Genomic DNA, 18,811 nt, shown 5'->3' with positions numbered 1-18,811 from the left:
TTCATATATTCTTTCTGATTGGTGTTTCTGGGTTCCCTTTTCTCCACATACACACCAGCACTTGTCATTTATTGAATTGTTGATGATAGCCATTCTGACGAGTGTGAGGTGATACATCATTATCATTATAATTTGCATCTCTCAGATGATTAGAGTGGAAGAATATACTGTGTTCATGGATTGGTATGATCAACATTATTAAGATGTACATACCCAAAGCGATCTATAGATTCATTGAAATCCTTATTAAAATAACAAAGGCATATTTTACAGATCTAGAACAAACATTTCCAAAATTTATATGGAACCAAAGAAGACCCCGAATAGCCACAGCAAACTTCAGAAAGAAGAACAAACTTGGAGGAATCCCAATACCAGATATCAAGTTACACTACAAAGCCACTGTATTCAAAGTCACCTGGTACTGGCATAAGAAGTGACATATAGATCAGCGGAATAGAACAAAGACCCCATTAACTGACCCAAACCATTACACTCAATTAATATTTAACAAAGGAGGCAAGAGCATACAGTCTCCTCAATAAATGGTGTTGGGAAAATTGGACAGATACATGCAAAGTAATAAAACTATATCATCAACTTATACCATACACAAAAATAAACTCAAAATGGGTAATAGACTTAAATGCAAGTCATGAAACCATAAAAATCTTAGAAGAAACCATAGGCGGTAAAATCTCAGACATCTCTCCTAGCAATATGTTTGGTGATACATCTCCTAGGGCAAGGGAAATGAAGGAGAAAATAAATAAGTGGGACTACATCAAAATAAAAAGCTTCTGCACAGCAAAAGAAACCATCAACAAAAAGAAAAGGGATCCCACTGCATGGGAGAATATATTTGCCAATGATACATTTGAAAAGGGATTAATGTCCAAAAAATATAAGTGACTCATACAACTTAACAAATGGAAGACAATCCAATTAAAAAAATGGGCAAAGGGCCTAAATAGACACTTCTCCAAAGTGGACATACAGAAAGGGCAAGAGACATATGTTACTGTTCTTTTAGCCTCTATTTATTTCTCCAAACTCAACTAACTGCTCTTTTAACCTTCAATAAACATCTGATCTGGATGTGACTTATTGCCAAGCTTCTAGGTTAGATCTTCATAGCTCACCCAATCTCCTGGGCCCTTCTTTATCTGTCTCCTTCATCCATAAAGGAGGATCTTTGATCATACAAGGCAATTAAATCAAAATAAACAGTTTTAGTGTGGTTTATCCAGTTACTCTGTAGTATACAGCTACTGAAAAATGGTGAGTCATAAATGTTGGTTTTTATTTATAAATATTAATGCTGAGTAAATGCTAAACAATTTGTTCACTGTAGTCTATTCTTTAAGAGTTCCAAATGCAGTAAGGAAAATTTGACACACATGATATAAACACCAAATGAGGAGAGAAATGCTCTAATAAAAGTGTAAAAAGAGACTTGCTAGCACTTGAGAAATGTTATTTAATTCTGCCTAATGGGAGTGAAGTCATGGAAGACTTCATAAAGGTGACAATGGGGTATGTCTTAAAATTTCAGTAGATTGGCAGAAGGGATAGAGCAGGAGAAGGAATTTCAGAGAGCAAGTATTGCATGTGCAAAGGATAGTCATAAAAATCCATGGTATGATCAAGAGTGCCTGGTCCATGGTGTAAGCTTAGTAGGAGGGTAAATGAAACAATGAAGACAAAAATGGGGTGAGATCAGCAAGGGATTGGCCTTTATCTTAGAGGCAACAGGCAAACATAGTATTTTAAAGCAGCTAATCTAGCATTATTTCAATTTACAAAGATGATTTTCTTACCAAAATAAAATGAGACTCTGACAGACTCTGCTTTTTTTTTGGTGCAAGTACTAAAAACTCTAATGCCCATTATAGGAGGTATACTCTGAGTTGCCCTAACTCTCAACTCTGATAATCCTAATATATAAAAGCCCAGGGATGTAACAACCTATCACAATTGGAAAGCTGACCAACCCGGAAGTTCTTCAGTTAGCGCTGGGTTGCCTTGGCGACTCAGAACTGACTGCTCCACTGCAGCCTGGCGACCCAGCACTGACTGCCCAGGGGACTGAGAGGCAGGGTCTGATCCGCAGCCTCAGTGGCAGCTGTTGGTCAGTACTTGCCTCTCTCTTTCTCTCCCTCTTTCTTTCCGGGCTTCCCCAGCAGCCGGGCCTTTCTATCTCACCCAGCCTCCTAGGGGGCTGCTGTTCAGCCCCGCCTCTCTGATCAGGCCCAGAGATAGGCCCGGAGATGCTGACTGGCATTGGGACCAACCAATCAGAACCAAAGGTGGGTGCTGTGAAGAACCAAGAGCTGCCTAAGAGGCGGAGCTTTTGACGCTGACTGGCATAGGAACTGATCAATCAGAACCAAATGTGGGTGCTGTGAAGAGTCAATGGATGCCTATGAGCAGGAGATTCTGACAATGACTGTCATAGGAACCAATCAATCAGAACCAAATGTGTTTGCTGTGAAGAGCAAATGGCTGCCTAGGAGGTGGAGCTTTTGGCAATGACTGGCATAGGAACTGACCAATCAGAACCAAATATGGGTGGTGTGATGAACCAATGGCTGCCTAGGAGGTGGAGTCTGACATTGATTGCCATAGAAATCAACCAAACAGAACCACACGTGGATACTGTGAAGAACCAATGGCAGTCTAGGAGGTGGAGCTTTTGATACTGACTGGCATAGGAACTGATGAATCAGAACCAAATGTGGGCGCTGTGAAGAACCAATGGCTGCCTAGGAGGTGGTGCTTTTGATGCTGACTGTCATAGGAACCAATCAATCAGAACCAAATATGGGTGCTGTGAAGAACCAATGGCTGCCTAGGAGGTGGAGCTTTTGACGCTGACTAGCATAGGAACTGACCAATCAGAACCAAATACGGGTGCTGTGAGGAGCCAATAGCTGCCTAGGAGGTCGAGCTTTTGACACTGACTGGCATAGAAACGTCTAATCAGAACCAAATTGGCCAGCTATGGAGGGCAGTTGGGGGCAAGATCAGGCCTGTAGGAGAGGGAAGTTGGGGGCAAGATCAGGCTGGCAGGGGAGGGAAAGTTAGGGGCGATCAGGCAGACAGAGGCAATTAGGGGCAACCAGGCTGGCAGGGGAGGGCAGTTAGGGTTGATCAGGCTGACAGGCAGAGGAAGTTAGGAGCAATCAGGCAGGCAGGCAGGTGAGCAGTTAGGAGCCAGCGGTTCCCAGATTGTGAGAGGGATGTCCCACTGCCGGTTTTGGCCCGATGCCCGATCCCACAGGGATCGGGCCAAAACCAGCAGTCAAACATCCCCCAAGGGGTCTCCAATTTGAGAGGGTGCAGGCTGGGCTGAGGGAAGCCCCCTTTCTGTGCACGAATTTCGTGCACCGGGCCTCTGGTTACATATAAGAATAATGGTTGCATTGAACTCACAAAAGCCACTACATGTATGCTCTAGTTAATAAGGCAAGAATAATCAACTTATGAACCAGGAAGTCACAGTTTGATTCCCAGTCAGGGCACATGCCTGGGTTGCTGGCTTAATGTGTGGGGTGTGCAGGAGGCAGCCAATCAATGATTCTCTCTCATCATTGATGTTGCTCTCTTTCTCTCTCCCTCTCCATTCCTCTCTGAAATCAATAAAATATACATTTTTTTAAAGTAGGACATATGTTTCCCACTTCACCATGGTCCCTACCACTCTTTATTGCATTATCCCTGGACATGCTTTACTCATTTATATGATAAGAACTTGACTTTATAACCCATGCTGTAGTATTTCTATCTTTTCAGAAACGTATCTTTTATGTGACAATGTCTTTAACAGCTGAGAACCTGACATTTGGTTTGCAGTTGACATTAAGTTCAAGGTTGAGAGAGAACATACAGAGACAATGAGATGAATGAGATGAATGCAGATGGAGCTAAGAATTATACGCTTCAGACACAGAGGGGATCTCAGTATTGGTTGAAAAGAGAGGCAAGGAAGAGTTTTCAGTCTGAGAGAATCTGCATTCAAAGGCATCAGGCCGGTTAATTCTGCCCCCATAAGATAATGAAAAAACATAATAAAGATGGCCGTTAAGTTAATAAGATGTGGATTAACCAAGGTCTTTAAAGAAAACAAATACTGAATATGAATGCATAGTCTCTGTAATAACTACTGCTCCATTCCCACCTTTGCTGGTACAAGCCCCATCCCCCCCCCCACACACACACACACATCCATTCATGTACTCACAAAAAACATTCAGGTTTCCTCACCATAGGAGAAAGCATACAATAGTCACTGAGTCAAGACATCTCACTTCTGATGCTACAATAATATGCTCAAAATTTAGATCAGTGACCTAAGATAAGCCAATGAGAATTCCTCCTCGGGGAATGTCCAACTCTAGCTAGAGTTCCAAACTCCACTTTGCCTCAGAGTGAGAAGAACTGAGCAAATCACTGCCCTCCCCGTGTATGCTCCCCATGTATGCTCCCCCAGCCCCTGTTGTGCTCCACCTCTGTAAAATATGATGACATGCACAGAGAAACAGAAAAGAAAAACAGAGAAAATTCTAACATCATTCTAGTCATCCTTGAGGCCAGCATCACTCCTGCCTTTTAAGTGGTTCGTCACTTGTGATTAGAGCCCTGGCGATAAAATATCAGAACTGTGATTCTGCAAGTGTAAGTTGTCTAGGCACAAAATTTGCTCCAAAATAAATTCCTCAAATTACCTTTTGCTTGAAATGGACATCTATTAGAGATGAAAAAAACACACAAAAATATTTTTGCATTATCTTACCTCTAAATTGTTTACCTACTTGACTCAATTCTCTATATTTCATGCAAATAGTGACTGAAAGAAAATAAAGGTTTGTCTGCCCTAGAATCTGTCAACAGTAGAATTCTCTCTTGATGTAACACTTCTTTCCTACATAGTAACTGATGCTTTCTGTGACACTTAACTTCACCTGAAGCTAATAAATCATGATTCATCAAATATAAGATTCACTTATTTAATTTATCTCCCATTACACAAAAATGTTACTTTCACTCTCTAATTAGTAGCAAATCCTAATAAACAGGATAAAGTGAAAATACATTATTCACAGGAAAGAGGTTTTTTTTCAAAAAAATTCATCATTACCCTTTACATATCTCTATATATAAAAGCCTAAGCAACCATTATGACTGGACGACTGGAAGAATGGATGTCTGGATGACTGGCCAGTAGCTATGATGCGCACTGACCACTAGGGGACAGATGCTCAATGCAGGAGCTGCCCCCTGGTGGTCAGTGCACTTCCACAGCCAACCTCCCTCAGTCCCTCCCCCCAGCCGGCCAGCCTCAATTGGCCCTGATCAGCGGCCAAGCTGAGGGACCCCACCAGTGCATGAATTTGTGCACCAGGCCTCTAATATATTTAATAAAACATTTGAGTAACCTTTTTAAAAATATAATATGTGATATAAAATTCTGAAGCAAATATTCATACTACTTATAAACAGGCTGTGCAGAATGAGCAGAGTGCATACTAGTCTAATTGCATTCCAAATAAAACTAGCAACAATTAGGTACATTATTCAGAAAGCATTAAAAAATTTTAATCAATGAATTAAAAGTCTTAAAGTTGCCAAGATAATTGACAACAAAACAAATATATGGTACTCAGAAACACTAACATTTTTCCTTTAAATATAGCAAACAAAAGCACTTTTACTGAACTTTCCCTAAGCTATTTTACATAATGGCTTCTTACTGAGTTTTTGGGATAATAATCTCAAATTTTCCTAGAACTCATCATTTTCTAAGTATCCTATTTCTAGCGATGGCTTGATGTGACAGGATGCATTCATATTAATTTTTCTAGAAAAGTAATGCACTTTCCTTTGCTCTTTTCCTACTCAAATAACTGCCAAGTTTCGATAAGTACAATTCTTCAGGAAAATCTGAGGTCAGCACCCTGCTTTTATTAAACTACAAACAAAAACACTCACAGAGTGAGAGTGCCTGCAGCCTGCATGTAAGTTTGAAGAGAAGAGCATTTCGGGGAAGTGGGAGGGGAGAGGACAATTACTGACTCTACTGGAATCCTAAGGAACTTAAGCCCTTCTCTCATGCTCATTGTGGTTCCAGAAGTAGAAATGAGAGGTATCTTCTGACCAGACCATTTACCAAAGACTTATTTCAATGCAGATAAATTTTGGAAAATCACATTCTTTATCAAGCTTTTTTCATTTCTTGTTTATTCTTCAATGGTATCATATATGCTATAAATGGATTTTACAAATTTTAGCTGCTAAACTAAAAATAAATCCTTAGTGTTTTTGAGAAAGTAATATTGGGCTTGTGTGTGGGGAATTGGAAAAGAGGCCACTTCTAGAGAGTTTGTTGTGAGGCTCAGGCTTTAGAACCTTCTGGATACTCTATACATTGGCTTTATCTGGCATGTTTTGGAGCCTATGTTTGGGCACATCTGAAAATGTGAATGTTTAGGCATTCACAAAGTAGCAAATCAAATTTTATTACATATACTTTGATATTAAAAAGAAAATAATTGTCTTCTGCAGAGAAATGACCTTTGAGGTTTGGAAGCATATGAATGTGCCAATGTTGGATTCCTGACTACTGCTTTTCCACACCTCCCTGCCCTTTCCCTCCCCCACCTGCCTCTAGCACCTCAAGGCCAAGCCTCCCTCCCTGCACCAAAACCTCCAGTAAGTGGTTGCAACTGAAAGTCCTGCGTTCTGGGTTTAGAGAATAAAAACAAAACAAAACAAACAAACAAACAAAAGAACCCAAAGCAAAACAAAACAAAAAAGAAATAATTATTAAATACATTTGAATAAATTAAGAAAAAATAAGTGGTCAGCAGAATGATATAACGAGAAAGGCCATATAATTCCAGAATAATCATATTTCAAAATGCCCCCTATCAATTTGGAAATAAGAACTCTCATCACAGTTATAGCTATGAAAAAACAAATGACACCATGGGCAGTCATTGTAGTGAGATACCTTTCAACAAAAGCAAAGCAGATAAAGTAGTATGATGGCCTTCAAAGTGTCTCCCTTATGAAAATAAACTCTTTTGTCAAAATTGAACATGAGTTATTTCAGTTCCTCAAGTATTCCATCCTACCGCATAAATTTTTGAAGAACTAGATTTAAATGGTAATTCTGAAGCTGGTGAATAAAATTTAATATTTCCTCAGCAGAGGCAAAAAGTCACAATAGGGACATCAGTTTCCTCTGATAGACAAGGGAAAGTCATATGATGTGATGGATGAATGATCATTCATCTGGGTTGGTTAGAAACACCACTTGCAGTTTCATGTCAAGGAACCTCATCTTATGAAAATGTAAAAATCTGCACTAACACAGAGAAAAGTTATAGGGATAATTATTCAATTACAAAGGATTCTTATATAAAATTATTCACCACAGAGTTTCTTTAAATAGCATATTTCCCTTGTGAGCATAAATCTTTCATTGATCATTAGCTGCTTAAGAGACACTGTGATACAGAGTCTCTTAAAACTGATGTGTTAAGCTACTACTAACTAAAGATTAAAGAAACACTTCTCTAAAATTATGATCATTCAATATACTCACAAATTTATAGGAGCACACTAAGTTGATAGAGTAAGGTATGGTTGGAATGCTGTTTTAGCATTAAACCATAAAATATTGTTATCCTATTTTCCTAATTATATTCAAGCACAAGTTAATTTTCATGAAGAGACCATACTTTTGGAATGCTCATTATTTGGCCAAAATTCAAGAGAAAATTTATGGATGAAGAACTCTCTTTATATTCAAATTTTAAATGATGTGGGTCTTTTTATAGTTTCTGTTTTAATGAACATCAGTCATGTGGCACATACTCTTATTCTGAAACTCTTTCAATATTCTACACCATAACATCATTTGATAGGTTTATTTCTGATAAATTGACATTTACTTTGCAAATTCAGAAGGAGTTCTTGTTAACATAGGGCGCTCATTGCTTTATTCTATGTTAGGAAACTTTAATCATAAAGACTCAAAAAGCTTTGTGATAACAGTGCTTGTCAGAAAAAGTAGTATCCCATATAATAAAAGCCTAATATGCTAAGTGTCCAGTTATCCATTCAACCAATCAAAGTGTAATATGCTAATGATATGCTAAAGCCACTCAACCACTTGCTATGATGTGCACTGATCACCAAGAGGCAGACCCTCTGACCTGTAGGTCAGCTTTCTGCTGGAGCCCAGCTGTTCGGTACTGATTGAGATGGGCCAGACATGCCCTGTAGCCCTCCTGTGGTCCCTCTCTGGCTGGCCAACTTCCTGTGTCCCTCCCCAGCCCCAATCATACACTGGTGGGGTCCCTCAGCCTGGCCTGTGCCCTCTCACAATCCGGGACCTCTTGGGGGATGTTGGAGAGCCGGTTTTGGCTTGATCTCACTCAGTGCAGGAGCTACCCCCTGGTGGTCAGTGTGCTCCCATAGGGGGAGTGCTGCTCAGCCAGAGCCGGGCTCACAGTGCAGCGGGCTTAAGCCATCAGCTGGACATCCCCCGAGGGCTCCAGGACTGCGAGAGGGCACAGGTTGGGCTGAGGGACAAACTCCCCTGCAAGTGAACAAATTTTGTGCACCAGGCCTCTAGTTTTCCTATAAAATGAATATGAGTATTGCCAAACCTTCAGGAAAAACTTGAGAGGCATAATGGTTTTATGCTTTATTTTGTAAAATTATTCTCATGTTCCTTGTCTTATAAAATACTATATCTGAATTTCTTTCGTTTAGAAAAATAATTTTCACTCTTACTTTCTTCTTGATGGTCATTTATAAATTTGTGTAGTATAGTGTCAATTACATGGTCATTTTTTAAGGAATGGGAATCATTTTCTTCTTTTACAAATATGTCCTTACTGTATGCATTTGGATAGACTTGTGGAAGAATTAAGTAATCTAAAATAAGTAACTTAAAATAAAATTTCATTTAAGTATAAAATTTAGGATATTTAGTGTGTTCTTAGAGGAGAGATGGACATTACTGACTAACTTATTATCCGTTCTGTAATGAAGCCACGTTGGCTGCCAAAGTATGATAGTCTAGCAAGAATATAAGCATGATCAATCATTGGCATTCAAAATGCATTTCAGGAAACTTCTATATACAGCATTCTATAAATAGCATTAAAATATCTCAACTACTAGCAGCAAGCAAGTATTGACTATTTAATATATACCAGGCAATGTACTAATCTTTACATGCATTATTTCATTAAATACTCACACTGACTCCATAGACGTGTGTATTATTCGTGTGTGTGTGTGTGTGTGTGTGTGTGTGTGTGTGTGTGTTTTATTGATTAGGAAAATGAGGGCTCTTTGTTCAAGGTTACACCAGTAGAGTATGTGGCAGAGCTGGACTGTCACCCAGGTCTGTCTGATAGAATGGCATAGAATGGCTTAAACTTGGAACCACAGTCATATGCTGCCTCTTTATTGTAACTAAGATAATAAATAATAATAATAATAATAAATGATAAGTTTGTTTTTATAAATTTTGTGATATAAAAACATGTAGCCAATTTTGTTCGGTTTTCTCATCAGTTAAAGAGAAGGATTTGACTTGATAACTACCCCAAACCCTCCCATTCCCTAAAGTTCTTCATTCTAGACTTGTGAAGGGTTACACATATCTAATTTCTTAACTAGCCAGTAACAAATAAAATAGTAGTCTAAGTGCTGTAGCAAAAGAGCAAGTGCATGAGTTACGTCAGCGCTCAACAAGCTAGACCAGAATTAGACCAGGAGTTGGAAATTACAATGGTCTTGGAGCACTGGTTTTGTGACAACACTCTTTTCCTGGGCCTTTTTGTTCCTCCCATCTTCTCTCACTTCTGGTCTTTTTCTTAAAAAAAATTAATGTTGAAAGTATTACATAGGTCCTCCTTCCCTACCCCCCCATTAACCTCTTCCAGCCTGCTCCTGTACCCCCCAGGCCCTCAGCACTCCATTGTCCATATACATGGGTTATGCATATATACATAAAGTTATTCTTTTTTAAAAATATATTTTATTGATTTTTTACAGAGAGGAAGGGAGAAGGATAGAGAGTTAGAAACATCAATGAGAGAGAAACATCGATCAGCTGCCTCCTGCATGCCTCCCACTGGGGATGTGCCTGCAACCAATGTACATGCCCTTGACTGGAATCGAACCTGGGACCTTTCAGTCCGCAGGCCGAAGCTCTATCCACTGAGCCAAACTGGTTAGGGCCATACAAGTTATTTTAAGGTAAGAGCAAGCACACTCACTTCCATTGTATCTATTACAGTTTTTTAAAAAAATATATTTTATTGATTTTTTACAGAGAGGAAGGGAGAGGGAGTTAGAAACATCGATGAGAGAGAAACATCAATCAGCTGCCTCCTGCACACCGCCCCCCCCCCACTGGAGATGTGCCCACAACCAAGGTACATGCCCTTGACCGGAATCGAACCTGGAACCCTTGAGTCCGCAGGCCGACTCTCTATCCACTGAGCCAAACCGGTCAGGGCTATCTATTACAGTTTTAATTCATTTTAACGAGTGCTTCAATTGGTTTCCAAACTGTCAGATATCAATGACCTTCAGTAATTGTTCTAACCTCCATTTCTATCTTTGGGTTTCAAGCCTTTCCTAGCAGTAGGCCTTAAGCACTTTACACTTAAAAGGAAGTTCAACTTCTGCTTAGATGGCAATTTTTAAAACAAACATGCAAAATTGCATTTTCCCCCAACCCATTCCTCCTCTCTAGCACTAAAGAAAGGCTTGGATTTTGAGAATCTGTGGGATTCATATGTTAGGTAATACACTGATCTAAGAATATTAATATCAGCTTCCATTTATTGAATTATCATTTATTGAAGGATATAAAATATTAACCAAATACTAATATGAAAAACATTCCTCTTCAGGTTACACTTATACTTTTTAAGATTATTGTGGTTTCAAAAGTAAGATATCAGACCACAACAGCTGTCAAGATTTATTACTTTCATTGATCATGGCATAATAAATTTGGACTGAGTAGAACTAAGCACCATCAGTTTAAATAATTATAATAGCAGTGTGTATTTGCCTTTACATGATTTAATTATAATGCCCATTTGTCCAGAAGCTCTCATTTATATCTAATAAGCCTTATTTCAGGCAATAGAACTATGCTGATCTGCATGTCTTCCTAAAGTGGGCAACAATTACATCACTTTTCATCTAAAACTTGGACTTTGGATACAAATCTTTGTATACAGAGTAAAAAGGCAATATATGTTAGTTCATTAGTGAAAAATATGTCTTCTATATTCCCTATAGTACAGTAAAACCAAAGTCAACAGCATTACATTTGCTCACGACAACCAGAGTAATTGTGGGTGGAAAAATCTAGTCGAAGCTGACTTCACTACCTCTGCAAAGGAAGGTCAGATTTGTAGCAATTGCAGACCTCAACAAAAGTGTTTTTTAGCATCAGTAGTACTGTAGGGCACTTTCAGAATTACGTATCAAATTCAACACTTGAATTGTTTTGTTTCTAGTGTATTGATATTAACTGCTTCTTTACCCAAAGAAGGAAAAAAAGAGGCTTCCCAATTTTAGTAAGATAGAGTAGTCACTATTCAGAAAAAGGTGTGTTTTGTTTCAAGAAAATAGCAACTATGAAAATATACTAGGAGATCTAGATAGCAAATGTTACTGGGCTATATTTCACTTCAAACAATAATTACTTAGCTGGTCACTTTGGATTAAAACCTCAACTAGCATATTTATAATAAAACACATTCCATGCACAATATATACATATACACAGTTTCAGAACATATAAAGCATGAAAATAGAGTGCTTCAATAGCTAATTATTTTAACAACACAGTGAATTAAAAATATAATTTATATGACAAGGAATTTTCCTATCAAAATACGAACCAGGCTCTAGTATATAATGTATGAACATTTTCCCCTCGGTCTACTTGGAATTTAAATTTTTGCAAATGATAATATAGTGTAACAGGGCAGGGTATGTTAGTTAAGTTCTAGTGTGACATTTTATTTTAACTAGCCTGAAGTTAAATTGGATAAAGTTACATCTATATGTGACCCTTTACAAGGAAAATGTTTAAAAATTTAAGGTTTCAATAACATCAACCACTTTCCTCTGCATGTTAACATCTGGTGAATCCCTGTTACTTGCTCAGGTACAGGAGTGTTTGGTTTTTAACAAACTTAACAAACGAAAGTAAATACTAAAGAAAAAGATGAGTACTGCCTGGCAGTCTATTCAGTTTGGTTTCATTATTTTCTCTTAGCGAAAATTTGGAAATGTGTGCCCTTTGTTGAATGTACTCTTCATCATCAATTAGTATTTATTGACATTCCCTGTGCTGAGAGTACATCATAAAATTACTGTGTACTTTATTATGAAACAGAATCTAGAGGAAGTTCTCTGTTGAGAATTAAAATATCCAAGAGAAGAAAATGGATGGACATTATAGACATTTGATTAAGTTTCTATATCTCATCAACCGTAAACATTTACCTAAATGGACTAGGTTTATATGAAACCCTCCAAATGTGGATAAACCCTGAAAAAAAAAAAGGAGAGACCACTTATATTCAATGAGTGAAGAGAGATAAAAAGAGGTAACAGAGGGGAGGAAGAAGTAATTCTGATATTGAAGGAAAGTCACTTTTTCTTAAAGAGTTCTATGTTACAAAGATATCATTTTCTTAATTTTATTAAAGACTAAAGGCCTAGTGCACAAATTCGTGCACATTGAAAGGAAATTAATAAGAAGAAACATTTTAATATCACTATTCACCCTTTCTCTATAATAGACGTGTCAAACAAATTCACAATTGACAATGACAGATGGAAACACACGTGTAATTGGCGCCATCAAGAGCTTTATATATATAGATAAACTTGCTTAATTAGACCTGCTTTCTGATTTAGCTAAACTTTTTCCAGCCAAGTGAAGCACCACAACTTCTCTTTCAGGTCATTGTCAGCAACACAGCAGTAAATATCAACACAAAGCAGATTATTATTGTAGATCACACAGGGAGAACAAAGGGTAAAATATTTAACTGTAGCAGTGTTTGAATATATTCTGCACAGTGAGAAAACCTGAAGTCATTTTCAAGGTCCACCATTTCTTACTTCTTTCAGTCGGTCAAGTTTCTAAACTTTCTAAATCTTTGTTTTCCAGCTAGTGAAAAGAAAATAGGATTCTACTGAATCTCCTATCTACCTACTCCAGGACTTCTGTAAGGATCAAATTAGATGAGGCATGTAAAAATGCTTCACAGACATTTGGTTAAACTGTAAACCAGGGGTCCTCAAACTTTTTAAACAGGGGGCCAGTTCACTGTTCCTCAGACTGTTGGAGGGCCGGACTATAGTTAAAAAAAAAAACTATGAACAAATTCCTATGCACACTGCACATATCTTATTTTGAAGTAAACAAACAAAACGGGAACAAATACAATATTTGTATTTGCATGTGGCCCGTGGGCCTTAGTTTGAGGACCCCTGCTGTAAACTGTTTGCACCTGGCTATAAAGCAAGTCATGTTCCTGGGCTGAAGAAACTCCAAGGAGGCTAGTCGCTAGGGAGAGGAAGCTGGGCGTTGCTATGTGACGTCATTACCCGGAGCCCACAGCCACCGTTTCTGGGCTGGGCTGGGCTGTGGGCTGCATTTTGTGCCATGGGGTCTTGGCAACGTTGGCTGAGATTTGGTGAGCTGTGGCTCCGGGGTGGTGGCGGGGCCTGTGTCCCATTGGGGGAAGCCGAGTGGTGCTTTGTCAGCGCCAGGTCTATGGCGCCATCTATATTATAAAAAGCCGATGGCCATAATGCCATAATGCAGTCACAACCAAACAACTGGTCACCATCAAGGTGGGGGAGCATCTCTTGGCCCCTCCCCCATGGCCCACAGGCTCTGATTGCAGCAAGGCTGGCAGCTGGTGGGCGGGCAGGGCGGCAGGCTGGTGGGAATGGTGAGGTGGGTGGGGCGAGGCACATGTGGGTGGGCAGGGCTGCAAGCATGGCGAGGTGTGGGCAGGTGGGCGGGGCCACACAATTTCTCGTGCTGGGCTTCTAGTTTCTTTATATATGGGCAGTGCGCATCACTGCAGCTCCTGCATTGAATGTTTGCTCCCTGGTGGTCATTGTGCATCATAGCGATGGGTCAGACGGTTGGAGGGACACATAGCATATTAGCTTCTTATATATATAGATTACAGAGTTATCACACACATTGTATATTTCTGTCGAGAGATTTTACAATATCTCTTGTAAGAATTTTAAAAAAATATAGCAAGAAACTTAAAATTATTTCCTTTATCCAGTATTTTTCTTTTTAGGAATCTATCATGTTAAAATAATCATAGTCATAGGAAAATGTATAGATAAATATCACTGCACCATTACTCATAATAAAATTTGAAAAATCAAAATTTCAACTATTTATGAAATTATAGGACATTCACATGGATAGCATGTAGCCATTAAAAGGGTATTTTCTGAGAATATTTAATAGGAGTGAAATGTTTATACAATGTGAAATGTAAGAAACAATAATCTTTTCTGTATTTCCTTGAAATTTCTACCATTAACTGGTATAATTATTTTTTAAAGCAAAAACCAAAATTTAAATAGTGATACCCATATCTAGATGAGTAATGATAATTTTCAGTAATGTGCCTCACTCGGTCAAGAGTGAGATGGATTTCTACTCTCTGAAAGTCTGGTAATGATGAATATAACACCCTCTATTCAGAAGGTTCTGAAAATGGGCTCCTGACCATAGCAAGAAGGATACAGTTCTGATTGACATTCTCAGGGATCAACATCAGGAAGACAATGGTGTCTGTCTTATGATTCCCTTAAGTGCAGCTGCCTGAAAGGACTAAGTCAGGATCACCTCCTGGACTGAACTTCAGAATTGTACAGTGTGATTTCTGGCCTTTTGCCCAAGAAAGTTCTGTCCATATATTTGCTGATGCCCGAAAGTTATTTAAAAGGGACAAAATTCTTTTTTTTCACATTAGAAGTAACATATAGGTGCCACTTAAAAATAGAAATACTATTCTGTGACCACAGATTGATTGATATTCAAACCCCACCCTTTTGCATATTTTATATGAATTTAGTTACTATTTTGCATACTATATTTCAAATATAAATACAAACTTAAATAATATCATTAAATGTGCTACACATATTTATAATTAAGATGGGAAAGTTTTCATAATTTGGTATAACTGCATATAGCTCAACCAGACTCAGAAATTCTAGACAAAAATCTAAGGTAATTATGTTAGTATTTTGATTTGTAGACAACTGGATATATTTATCAAATCATAAACTGTCAATGTTCTTATGTCATGTCCCAAGCCTATTAATCCTTTAACCAAAAGCCACTTGCTCATATTTTATTAATATATCCATAACTTAACTAGCATAATGTCCATTATATTTGACTAAAAATTATTTTAACTCTAATGGCAACATTTATTTTTACAAATCTATACCATTTCCCTCAATTTTCAAAAACTGTATTTTAGTGTAATAATAGGTAAGTAAAATAGTTCCATATTGCCTGCTTTAAAAACAATTCAAGCTTTATAAAGTGACAATATAACACCATCAGTAAAACCTTCAGCACATCTCATTTCCCCATGGCCATCTAAATGACACATGAGATTTTACATACATATACCCAGTTTGTTCTTAATGGATGTGCTGTAGAGGATGGTATGGTCTGTTTGTTGCTATTTTCTAATTTTGCTCCCTTTAAATATACATGGGATTAGCTCAGCGTGCTACGTCGGGTTATAATATAGGCTTATTGACTGTCAGAATGTATTGAGAAAAGTGTAATAATTGGAATTAAGGAATTACTCACCCAGCTGAGCCTCCTGAATGGTCAGTTTACTTTCCATAGGATACAAAAGCTTGGGTGGCTTATCAGTCAGAGGAGCTGAAAAACAATAATAATAATACTGACTATAGTTATGCTACATGAACTGAAGGAGAGAACACAGTTTATTTTCTTAAATAATTTCATTCTCAGAATAGTGTGTCAAAGCATTCTACCACACAATGACTTACATATTTCAGGGAGTGCCTTTGAACTAAAGAGCTATTAGATTGTATGTGAGTCAAATATAACACTTCTAAATTGACAATTACATGAGACTATTTAAGTACTGAGTAATGACTAGTCAGTCTTTAAGAACATATGACTGTGTTTCACCAAATCTTTTCAATTTTCAATTCAGTTTTTTCCCCTTTTTAAAGCATATCTTACATTTATTGTGTTAATTAAAGAATATATATATATATATATGGCAGGAGGCATTTCAATGATTTCTTTTCACATAAATTTTCCTCATTATTCTTAATCAAAATCCTTAGTTTTCATACCCTGGATCATAGTGCCTCAAACACATACCTTAGTAATTAGATTTAGTATTTCTTACGCATATACGCTATAAATAGGGTAGCAATGTGGTATTAAATTAGTACTAGTACAAGCTGCATAATCAAGCATGCATACAAGTATTCACCAAGATCATATTTTAAAAGATACTTCCCATTTAGTCAAAATCTCTTATTACCATGATCTATTACATTTTATAGCATTTATTAATAATTTGTATGAAATACTCTTTGAATTTTAAGTTTCCATATATTTATACTCTGTGTGCTCATCAATTCATAAATTATCAACCTACAGATGTAATAGTTTAATATTGAGCACCTTGAAGACAGGTTTCCCAATGAATACTGCATTCCCAGCTAAACTAGACTATCTGGACTTTAGACAAATAGCCAGTTCTCCTTCATTAAGCCTCCATCCCCACCCTAGCAGATTGAATTGCCCAGGTTTCTTGAAATCTGTCATTGCAACTTCCAACTCTAGCAAGTATAGAAATGATCAATTTAGGGATGCTGAGCTAAATGTTTCTATTTTGAGAGCTTTCTTCCTTCCTTTCCAGGACATGCCAGTTTGGTTGATAACTGGAAGGCTGATCTAGTCAGCAGTGCCAGGAGTTGGCCACATGTCCTCATTATCAGAGGATTCAAGAATTCAATGTGCTTCAGCAACTCACCCCCATTTCTCTTTAACAGAAAACACAAGGTGAGTTTTAATAGTCCCTGTTTGGGAGACCAACCATACATAAGATCAATTGCCATTGTTCATAACTAATTGAATGCATTATTCATTCATTTTAGCTAATATTTAACACAGAGATGGAGATGAAAGGGAAGGCAAAGTTGGATCAATAGGATATCAACTGCTGTGAAATTCATGTCAAAGATTTAACATCATAATGATTAAGCTTAAATACTTTTCTTACCTACAGTGATCTTAACAGATTTTTATTCTCCTATCAGCCAAATAAGTAGCTTATTCACTAAATGTTGGTAAAATAGTTCACCATTAGTAAGTCAAAAAGCCACATTCCTTTGGCTCTGGTTATTAAATTTTTTCAGTGAACTACAAAAGTAACTCTGGTATCAAAATAGCAGGCTTATTCACTAAATTAACTTGGTTCATATAATCTTGTGATTATGTAGTTACAAGAAGGCGACTCAACAGTTTGTTATAGAAAGCAGCTAAAAGAAATATTCCTGTTCACACACACCCATCACTAATTTATAGTATGAGAAAAGATCTGTAGAAAAGGATAATAAAATCTTTATGGAACACATTCATTCAAAAGTATAAAATGCTGATGTACTTCTCCACCCAACCCACCACCACGCACATGACATAATGTTATAGCCTTAAGACCTTTCATATTACTCTCATGCGGCAACTCCAAGTAGCATAGGAATTGTAGAATGTTGGAACCAGAGAAAATTATATGCATATTAAGTTTTCTAATTTTAAAACTAGAGGCCCAGTGCACAAAATTCGTGCACTCGGTGGGGGGGTCCCTCAGCCCAGCCTGCACCCTCTTGCAGTCCTGGAGCCTCGGGGGATGTCCGACTGACAGCTCAGGCCCCTTCCCTGTGAGTCTGGCTTCTGGCTGAGCGGTGCTCCCCCTGTGGGAGCGCACTGACCACCAGGTGGCAGCTCCTGCATTGAGCATATGCCCCTTGGTGGTCATTGCACTTCATGGCGACTGGTCAACTGGTCAACTGTCTGCCCCCTGGTGGTCAGGGCACGTCATAGTGAGTGGTTGAGCAGCCTTAGCATATATTACACTTTGATTGGTTGAACAGATGAGCGGACTACCGGACGACCTGACACTTAGCATATTAGGCTTTTATTACATAGGATGTGTTCCCTAAAGCCCTGATATCCACAGTGACACTCTGGGCAGATGAAGTGAAGATAGAGATAAGAGGCACCCCAGCAGGGACCTCCACCCTGAAGGGGGTGTGGCCAGCCTGAAAAGAGCCATCAGCCCCTCACCCAGGCTGGCCACACACCCATGGGGTGAGGGTCCCTGCTGGGGGGCTTGGCCAGCCTGCAAACAGCCCTCAGCCCCTCACCCAGGCTGGACACACCCCCATGGGGGGAGGGTCCCCACTGGGGGGGCTTGGCCAGCCTGCAAACAGCCATCAGCCCCTCACCCAGGCTGGCCAGGCACCCCAGTGGGGAACCCCACCCTGAAGGGGGTGTGGCCAGCCTGAAAACGGCCCTCAGCCCCTCACTCAGGCTGGTCAGGCACCCCAGCGGACCCCTACCCTGATCTGGGACACCCTTCAGGCAAACCAGCCGGCCCCCCACCCATGCACCAGGCTCTTATTTTATTACTAATAAAAA

The 18,811-nt window shown here is 38.7% G+C and overlaps 1 protein-coding gene across 1 annotated transcript in view; it reads right to left on the bottom strand.

The window, feature by feature from the left end:
• The window catches only part of IL1RAPL1 (interleukin 1 receptor accessory protein like 1), a 1,338,708-nt gene that overhangs the window by 302,071 nt on the left and 1,017,826 nt on the right, over positions 1-18,811 (bottom strand). The window contains exon 6 of the mRNA XM_006085649.3: positions 15,935-16,009. Within this exon, the coding sequence (XP_006085711.1) occupies positions 15,935-16,009 (75 nt within the window). The remainder of the gene's footprint in view (positions 1-15,934; positions 16,010-18,811) is intronic.

This window comes from Myotis lucifugus, unplaced genomic scaffold, assembly GCF_000147115.1.
Source record: "Myotis lucifugus unplaced genomic scaffold, Myoluc2.0 scaffold_20, whole genome shotgun sequence".
NCBI classification, from domain to species: Eukaryota; Metazoa; Chordata; class Mammalia; order Chiroptera; family Vespertilionidae; genus Myotis; species Myotis lucifugus.
This window is presented reverse-complemented; position numbering and strand designations above follow the sequence as displayed.